Source organism: Ornithodoros turicata, chromosome 6, assembly GCF_037126465.1.
Source record: "Ornithodoros turicata isolate Travis chromosome 6, ASM3712646v1, whole genome shotgun sequence".
In the NCBI taxonomy this organism is placed as follows: domain Eukaryota; kingdom Metazoa; phylum Arthropoda; class Arachnida; order Ixodida; family Argasidae; genus Ornithodoros; species Ornithodoros turicata.
Genome location: NC_088206.1, coordinates 32,088,918 through 32,098,202, shown reverse-complemented (window position 1 = coordinate 32,098,202; position 9,285 = coordinate 32,088,918). Strand labels below are relative to the sequence as shown.

Below are 9,285 nucleotides of genomic sequence, written 5' to 3'. Positions count from 1 at the left end.
TTAGCGACATATGTCAACAACAGAAGCTCATTCTTAACTGATATAAGAGTTGTGCTACGTCAAGCGTCAGACGATTTGCGGCTATTGAAAGCTGATGGTTCAACAGGAAAGCACAGTGTGGAATTTTCACGCATCGTGCTCTACCTCCGACATGTTCAGTTAACGCCGAGCATACTTGTTGGTATAGAACAAAGACTTCAAACAACACCTGCAGTATACCTTCTCCGAGGACTGGAAATTAAGTCGAAACAACATCGCCCCTAACCAATCTCAAGTGATATTTGACGACTTGTCATCATACTTGTACCATCACAGCTGGTAACCACAATACATGGTTATGCAATGTTTCTCGATTCGTTGTTTGCTGTTGTCGCAATGCGCAACACAAGTTTGCAAATGCGTGTGTATAGAACACCTCTACTTTATAGTGATTGTTGTCACTGGGTTATTTACCTTACCGTGTGACAAATCCAAAAGTCGTACTCCAATGCAAATACATGACACAGTATCAGAGGCATATCAGAAAGCGGAAAACGTTAACCGATTCTTTGATAATGCTGCTTGTTGTTGTTGCGTGGCACCTGATCGAGATTTGAGTCATCCTAGACTTTGTTCTGATTGAGAAAAGCATTCACAGGATGTTTTGTTTTTCCTTTGTTTTTGCAGATTGCTTCTGTACAAGAATGAAGTCAAGCAAGACTCTGGTAATTTGTACCATATCTTTCGTTAGTTGAATAAAAGAGTAGAAAAATAATGTGCTTAAATAAAAAAGGAATATATACAGTGTTGTCTGGTCTCTGACATACATCATAATTTGAGAGTACTCATCAAAGTGGCAAAATCATGCTGTGACGCGGCACCCATTTTTGTCAAATCGAAACCGAAAGTACAGACCGTCAAAAACGGTGAAACTAGGAGGACATCTGGCAACCATTAAAAAACCTGCGTTGACGTTTCACAGCGAAACTAGCGTGCTGTGGTTTGAAACCGAAATTACAGACGGTCAAAAGCTTGAAACCAGAGGGTATCTGGCAACCATTCAAAACCAAGGAATTCGAAACAGAAACCAGAACTACAGGTGGAGCAACCAACCTTGGCGTCGGGTCCTGACATCCATTTATTTAAAACCGAAACCGAAACTACAGAAGGACAAAGCTTGAAATCTATAGGGCGCTTGGTGGGAATTTATAACCGAAACCAAAACTAGGTGACGTCAACCCGATCGGAAAAATGCTATTAACGTCATCAGATGTTATTGCTTGTTATTAAATGTCATTTGCGTGTTATTACATGTCATTTGCATGTGATTACATGTCATTGCGTGTTATTAAATGTCATTAAATGTGCATCCAGGTGCCTATCAAACACTATCGACACGTGAGTTCCCATTGTTTACCTGAGTTATCCGTTACCTTATCCTGGCGGCGCATGTTATTGAAACCTGGGAACCCATTGTCCACACTCTCGATACACGATTTCCATTGTTTTCTGAGATATGCTACCGTGCGTGTGCGTGTCGCATGTAACCTAACGGCCCATTGTTACGTACTATTATAACTATCACTACCATCTTCTGTCGGTATCAGAAATACAATTTTTTGAGGGTATCCAGTATCGGTATCGAAGATACTTTTGGTAGCGTGCCCAGCCCTGATTCAACTTTCACTTAGTGATCGTTATCGTTATATACGAATTTCGCGGGCTCCAATGCCGCTTTGATAGGCTCGCGCGAGAGCTCGTGGCGAATCACGTGCAATATGTCGCAGACTTCCCTTAGAAGTCGGCCCAGGACGCACATTCCCCCAGGGCGTGAGTCGTGACGTCGCCCACCTGCGTGAGGCCGACAACTGCGAGCCCTTTCACCAACAACACCACCACCACCACGCGTTATGGGATAAGGACAAGTTGAAGATCGGGGCCCTGGTGTAACATGTAAGTGAGCGGCGCCGGCAGGGCGGGGAAGAGGAGGAGGAAGAGAGATTGAGAATCGAATGGAACAGGAATAAACAGTTTTGAGACCGCAAAGTCTTACAATTGGCGCAGCCGACACTGAATATGTGGGTTGAGCTCCACGCCGAAGCGGACTCGACCGGACACCTGCTTTTTACAAGCTGTACGCCGGCGGATGAGGAAGCCGTGCAACTTCCCAGAACGGTGAGCAGTGATGCTTTTCGCCAACTTGTGCTTTCAAAAACCAAGAAAACGGCGCAGGAGATCCTTACCGAAGGATCCGTGAAGATCAACATGAGGGTCATTGACTACGAGGAACATATCGGAAGTGCTCTCAGGGTCGCTACACAGGCTTCAACTCTGATGGGTGCTACGCAGCCTTCCGCAACCGATGCGCTCATTCGGTTAGTGGAGGCACAGAGTCAGCAACTCATACGATGTCAGGAAATGTTCAATTCGGTCCTGCTCTCACAGTCTGCTCCTGTTCGCCCTCACTTCAAGATGATAAAGCCAGACGTTTTTGACAATCAAACAACGAGCCCGGAAGCATGGATAACATTTTACGAGTATGCGTGTGAATGCAATCACTGGTCCACTGACAATGACATGATAAAAAACATGCGACTGTTTCTCTCTGGCATGTCAAAGAAGTGGTACGAGTTGCGCCTTCCCAAGCATAGTTGCGACACCTGGTTGCAGTGGAAGGAAAGCTTCTTGAAGTCGTTTCGAGAAAATCCCATTGATAACTGGGACAAAGCAATTTTTCACAAGTTTAGATCCGGCTCTACCCTTGACTATTTCTACGAGAAACGCAGACTGCTTCACATAGCCGAACCTAACCTTCCGGACACAGCAGTGATTCATTTGGTTGTGCATGGACTACCAAAAGACATGCAGACGCAAGTTTTAGTGAGAGCGCCAACAACCGTCGAGAGTCTCCTTGACTGCCTTAAGGATTTGAGCACCCGACACTACCCCTCACCACCCCTGGATACTGCATTTCGTTCCCACAAAACTGCGACACCCCTCCGAAGGACGGAACCAGTGGACAAGCCACAAGTAAAGGACTACGCTGGTCCCCGGCAACTCAATACTGCGACAAGCGACAATCTCCAAATTACACGCGGAGAAATTTTAAACTAATAAACGAGGGTGCCCAGTCCTACCCGACGACACCAAAGGAGACTGTTTTCCTTCTTCACACTAATCTTCTGTTCATCAAAGTCATCGTGAATGGCCAGCCCATTAAGGCATTCCTCGACACAGGAGCGTCCATTTCTGTCATTAACTTACACAAAGTCGATCCTACTCAACTCAGAGTTGGAAGACCTGTCTCTGTACAAGCATATGATGGTCGTACAACCTTACATAACACATGGGCCGATATTACACTAACGTTCCAGGAAAGAACTGTCTCAATCCATGCTTTGGTAATGCCTGATGTCCAGTATGAGTTTCTCCTCTCACGACCTGACATGAAAACTCTCAAGATGAACCTCTACTGGGATGACAAGGTAGACATCGACCCACGGGAAGACATTAAACCAGTACTATGCCTTCAGGATGCAGAGGACATCAAACAAGCCTACCCCGATCTGTTCTGTTCACAGGGTTACCCTCCAGCTATGAAGAATTTTGCTGTTCCATTTAAGCTCACTGACACAACAGCAATCAAACAAAAACCGTATCCCATGTCTAGAGAGAAGAAAAAGTGGCTTGCGCAGGAGCTGGACAATATGCTACAAGCTGGAGTTATCAGACACTCCACTTCCCATTTTGCATCCCCAGTGACCATAGTGCCAAAGGAAGACGGTTCCTTGCGCTTATGCACGGACTACAGGAAAATTAACAATCAAACGGAACTCTTCCCGTACCCAATGCCACGAATAGACGACATCATCAATGAAACTGGTGGGTCTTCCGTTTTCTCTCGAATCGATCTGGCAAAGGGTTTCTGGCAAATTCCACTGACTGAAGACACTAAGCAGTATACAGCATTTGCAACCTTCAACGGCCTATATGAGTACAACAGATTGCCATTCGGGTGGAAAAATTCTCCCGCCTGGTTCCAGAAAATGATGAACGAAGTTTTGCAGCCTTTTCTAGGAAACTTCTGTCAAGTGTATATCGACGACGTTTTGGTCTACTCCAAATCGGCTTCTGATCACCACAACCATCTGCATCAAGTGTTGCAGGCACTTTGCAGAGCTTCGCTTAAAGTCAACTTTAAGAAAAGTGAGTTTTTCAAGCACCATGTCACCTTCTTAGGACGCGTATTTGATGGCAACACAAAGACGACAAAAGCAGAGTCCATAGCACGGATAACTCAGCTTCCCAAGCCACACAATTTGCACTCGCTTCGTGTTTTTCTTGGTCTGGCTGGACATTTTCGCGCGTTCATCAAAGACTACGCTAGGAAAACAAAGTGTCTGACTATTCTAACACAGAAAGATGTGCCCTTTGTATGGTCAGCAGAATGCGAAGCTGCGTACAACCATTTGGTTTCTGCCATTTCCTCCGATCCAGTCCTTACGCTGCAAAACTTTGAACTTCCCTTCGAACTACATACTGACGCGTCCTACTATGGAACCGGAGCTGTACTCTATCAGCGCAACTGTACGGCATCTACTCACCAGCAATTGCATGTCATAGGATACTACTCCTACACCTTTACTAAAGCTGAACTCAACTATTCTGCGACTGAAAAAGAAACGCTTGCAGTCCTCGTTGCCTTGAGGTACTTTCAACCTTACCTGGATGGGAGGAGGTTTCAGCTTGTCACAGATAACGATGCCCTCACGCATCTGCTTCAGACAGCACAACCGAAAAATCGGATAGCTCGCTGGATATTAGAACTCCAGCATTACGACTGTGAAGTCATACATCGTCCAGGACGACTTCTCCAGGATGCGGACGCCCTCTCAAGGTTACCGCACAATCATCATGTGAACAACCTCACAGTATCCAACGCGTGGCAAGACTTAAGCTTCAAAGACGGCAAGTACTTCGTTCCACCGTCGCTGCACGCCACAATACTATCACTCTATCACGACAGTCCCCATTCTGGTGGTCACGACGGATTCCCCCGTACATATGCAAAAATTAAGCAACGCTTTACTTGGCCTGGAATGAAGGCATCTGTAAAAGAATACGTTCGATCCTGTCATACGTGCCAACTCGCAAAAGCGAAATTTCATCCTCAACCCGATGTACTTACATTACCAGATCACTCTTCGGTGCCCTTCGAAGTCGTCCACCTCGATTTTGCCGAGATCAAGAAGAAGTCAGAGAGTACGAAGAAAACTCAGTCCTTCCTACTGGCCATCAACCAATGCACACGAATGGTTGCCGCGCGAGTGGGAAAAGAAAATTCACACACCATAGTAACCCTTTTGAGCCGACAGATGTTTCAGGACACCAAGACTATAATATCCGATAACGCATTGGCTTTCAAGAGCAAGCTCCTACAAGAGTTCGCGAGCGAACGTGGCATCGCACTTAGATATGCATCGCCATACCACCCTGCGGGAAACGGTCTTGCCGAACGCGCAATCCGGGATATCAAACAGTACATCACGTTGTACCCTGACTTCCCAGGAGGCTGGAAATGTTGTCTTGAAGCAGCCGTTCACCACCACAATAGATCGGAAACAGCAGCACTTGGATGCTCACCCCACTTCGCAGCTTCCGGTGAGCAAACAGTACTGCCTGCAGACAAGCAACTTCATATCCAGGACGGTGTACAGCTGCATGAGAGACGCACTACTCCTACTGAAGAACTAAGCTACAGACAGTCAATGAAGAGGTCCTACGATAAGCGCCACTCGAACAAGATCCCTGTGGTACGAGTAGGAGACCTGGTCATGGTACGCAAAGGTATCCCTGGTACGGCTCGCAGTATCCACGGCCCCTACATCGTCCAGAAAACAGCTCACAAAAACGACGTCCTCAAAAACATTGTATATGTAGCGCCGTCTGGACATTCTGAATGTGCGGCAGCAAGTAATGTCATCCCTTACCATCTCAGGAGAGATGAAGCTCAACTGGGGGAGAATTGTAAGTGAGCGGCGCCGGCAGGGCGGGGAAGAGGAGGAGGAAGAGAGATTGAGAATCGAATGGAACAGGAATAAACAGTTTTGAGACCGCAAAGTCTTACATAACATGTGTGTTGAAGATCCGAACCGAGAGAGACAAACTCCAGACACACAGGGCAGTGGTTCCGCCAGCAGGGGGTCACTTCTTCCCCCCACACCGTTACTGCGCGGGGTGTTTATGGACCACGTCTCCGTTTGCGCGCATCTGTGACTTGGAGAAAGGTCCGGATCGGGTTTCCTTTGGGGAATTTGGTGTTCTGTGTGTGACTGGCGATAGAGACAGAGACGATTCTACCTCGCTACCGAGCAGACGCTCGAATTATAGTTCTTTCGTTTTTCCCATGCAATATGTATCTGAGTCTACATGGTAGTATTAAATGTTGAGTGTTAGACAGAGTACTGTTTTATTAAGCAGCTACAACAGCATTCAGCATTCCTTCACATTCCTCTACAAATTATTGGTGCCGAAACCCGGGATTTACGCGACTCAGCGGACTCTGAACTCAGTGGACTGAGTAACTGTGTTGTGTGAAGGTGACTGCCTGTGGATATGAGCTCATCGTCAGAAGGCATGGAGGACATCGAAAGGCTGAAGCCGAAGCGAACTGCACAGCGAGGGCGGAACACAAAAATAATCAACGAGGTGAGTTCCGCTCTTCAGAAAACTGACGTAACTGTAGAAGAGCTGACCGTTCTGATAGAACGATTAACGGCCAGCAACAAGAGGTTAGAGAAGATAAATGAGGAGATAGATCCACAAATACCGAGCGCTGAGATAGAGGAAGAATATTCCGTGATCGCGGAGTACGAAGATCAAGCTCTCAGCGCACTTGCTCGATTGAAGTGTGCGATCAACAAGCTAAATGCCGGACATATAGCGACTGCTGCGCAAAATGTAACTGAAGCAGGTGAAGAATCCGGTGCAACTCCTATGGTGACCAGCAATATACGTGCCGCGCTATCCACAGGCACGGGGCGTATAAAGCTCCAGAAACTGGACCTATACAAGTTCGATGGGGACCTGCTTTCCTGGCAACCGTTCTGGGAGCAGTACTGCAGCGCCGTTCACGATAACCCGAACTTGTCCCCGTCAGAGAAATTCCACTATCTCAGATCTCGGTTGACGGGACAAGCTGCAGCGGCGGTGTCAGGCCTGCAAACTGCAGAAGCCTGTTACAACGACGCAGTTGAGATTCTGATGAAACGGTTCGGTGACAAGAAACGAATAGAGCAGCATCTAAACTCCGACTGCTGACTCCCGTCAAGTCATCGAACGATGTAAGGAGTTTGAGACGCCTCTACGACCACGTACAGGGCAATATCCGAGGACTGAAGGCGCTCGGGGTTAGCCCTCTGACATATTCCTCTATGATGTGCGACGTGCTCCTAAAGGCCTTGCCGGCGTACATAGTTGTCGGCTATCACAGAAGTGCGAAGCAGGCAACGCGGACTTCTTCGGCATCCTCAGATGGTTCTGAGGCAAGATCTGACGACTCGGAAGTGGAGCTTACACAAATCCTGGATTATCTCTGTGTTGAAATAGAGAGCCGTGAGAGGTGTGGTTTCACTGATGATAGTGCGAGAGATACGACCCGAAAGGGAACTGGCGCACGCCCTGCACAAAAGACGAAGGCTAGGATCCCGGCAGCAGCTGTGCTCCACACCAGCACTAAGGTGGCAACACAGTGTTTCTTCTGCAAGTCATCGACGCATGCTGCGGAAAACTGTCGGTCATCCTTAACCATAGAGGAGAAGAGGAAACGGCTGTCGAGCGACATGCGGTGTTTTATATGCACGCTTAGAGGCCACAGGGCAAGGGACTGTCGTCGAAGGATTACTTGTGCAACCTGTAACGGGCGTCATGCGACGTCCATGTGTGACCCTTCTCGGAAGTCCACGGCACAGAAAGACGACAGCGTCGAAAGTGTCCATCTCTATGCGTCGAATGAAGGAAAAACCCGCCACACGGACTGTGATGTGCTCCTCCAGACATTCCGTGCTTGGGCTGTGACCGACACGGACTGCGCCTATTTGCGAGGCGTCATCGATGGTGGCAGTCAAAAAACGTTTGTCAGGGAGGACGTCTCTCGAAAACTGGAACTGCCTGTGTTAAGAGAAATCGACCTGCGACTGAGCACCTTCGCTGACAATGCACCAGCGCCAAGCCAACGTCGCAATGTAGTGCGACTCAAGCTGAGAAGCCAGTTCGACCAAACGGAGGTGACACTCGAAGCTATCGAGATTCCGTTCGTTTGCAGGGACATGGCACAGATTCCGACCCAGTGTTCGTTGGTCGCCCAGCTGAGGGAGTGCGGAATGGACATCGCCGACAGAGTCATGTTTCCAAGCGTTCCTCGAGAGACAGGACTATCGGTGCTCATCGGCTCAGACCAGCTTTGGAAGATCGTAAAAGGGAACGTGCAACACGACCAAAACAACAGTGCGATGGCTGCCATCAACACCTCGTTGGGATGGACTTTTCAGGGGCCCACCAAAACCAGGAGCTCGGTATCCGAGCAGAGCGACACCCTGATTTGCGTTCTACGCACTGCCGTCGAAATCGAGGACAACACATCGTTGGCATTGCGACGTTTCTGGGACCTGGAGCATCTTGGAATTACTGATAACCCGACACCAGACCGAGATGACCAAGCACTCATGGAGCGCTTTGAAGGCTCGATCGAGTTCCAGGACGGGCGCTATCGAGTGAATCTACCCTTTAAACAACAACCCAGGGTAGACTTACCGAGCAACAGAGGGGTAGCGCTCGAACGCATGAAGCGCATGAGCACGAGACTGGCGTGAGACCCAGAGATGCTCGCCAGGTACGATGAAGTCATCCGGACGTACCTAGAGGAGGGACACGCTGAGAAGGTTAAACCAGCGTCTGATGAGGCAGACACAGGACAGGTGTACTACATGCCCCACCGACCTGTGATTCGGTAGTCTTCAGCCACCACTAAGCTGCGCGTCGTTTTCGATGCATCGTCGCACGCTAGCGGTGCACCTTCTCTGAACGACTGCCTCGAGAAGGGACCAAAAATGGTGCCTGACCTTCTCCGGCTTCTCTTGAGGTTCCGACTGCACAGAATTGCCATAACAGCGGACGTGCGGAAGGCATTCCTGCAGATTGGCATAAAGGAAGAGGACAGAGACTTTCTTCGTTTCCTATGGTTTTCTACACCGCCAACCCCTGGCCACGAGATGCCTCCTGTGGAAGAATGGAGAATGACTGCTGTAC

General features: G+C 48.5%; 2 protein-coding genes across 2 annotated transcripts; both read left to right on the top strand.

Moving 5' to 3' along the window:
* Window positions 1–6,594: 6,594 nt before the first annotated feature.
* On the top strand, window positions 6,595–7,299 carry LOC135398456 (uncharacterized). The gene has a single exon (XM_064629857.1). The coding sequence runs from the start codon at window positions 6,595–6,597 to the stop codon at window positions 7,297–7,299; it is 705 nt and encodes a 234-aa protein (XP_064485927.1).
* A 116-nt stretch (window positions 7,300–7,415) lies between these two features.
* Window positions 7,416–8,849, top strand: LOC135398455 (uncharacterized). The gene has a single exon (XM_064629856.1). The coding sequence runs from the start codon at window positions 7,416–7,418 to the stop codon at window positions 8,847–8,849; it is 1,434 nt and encodes a 477-aa protein (XP_064485926.1).
* Window positions 8,850–9,285: the final 436 nt, after the last annotated feature.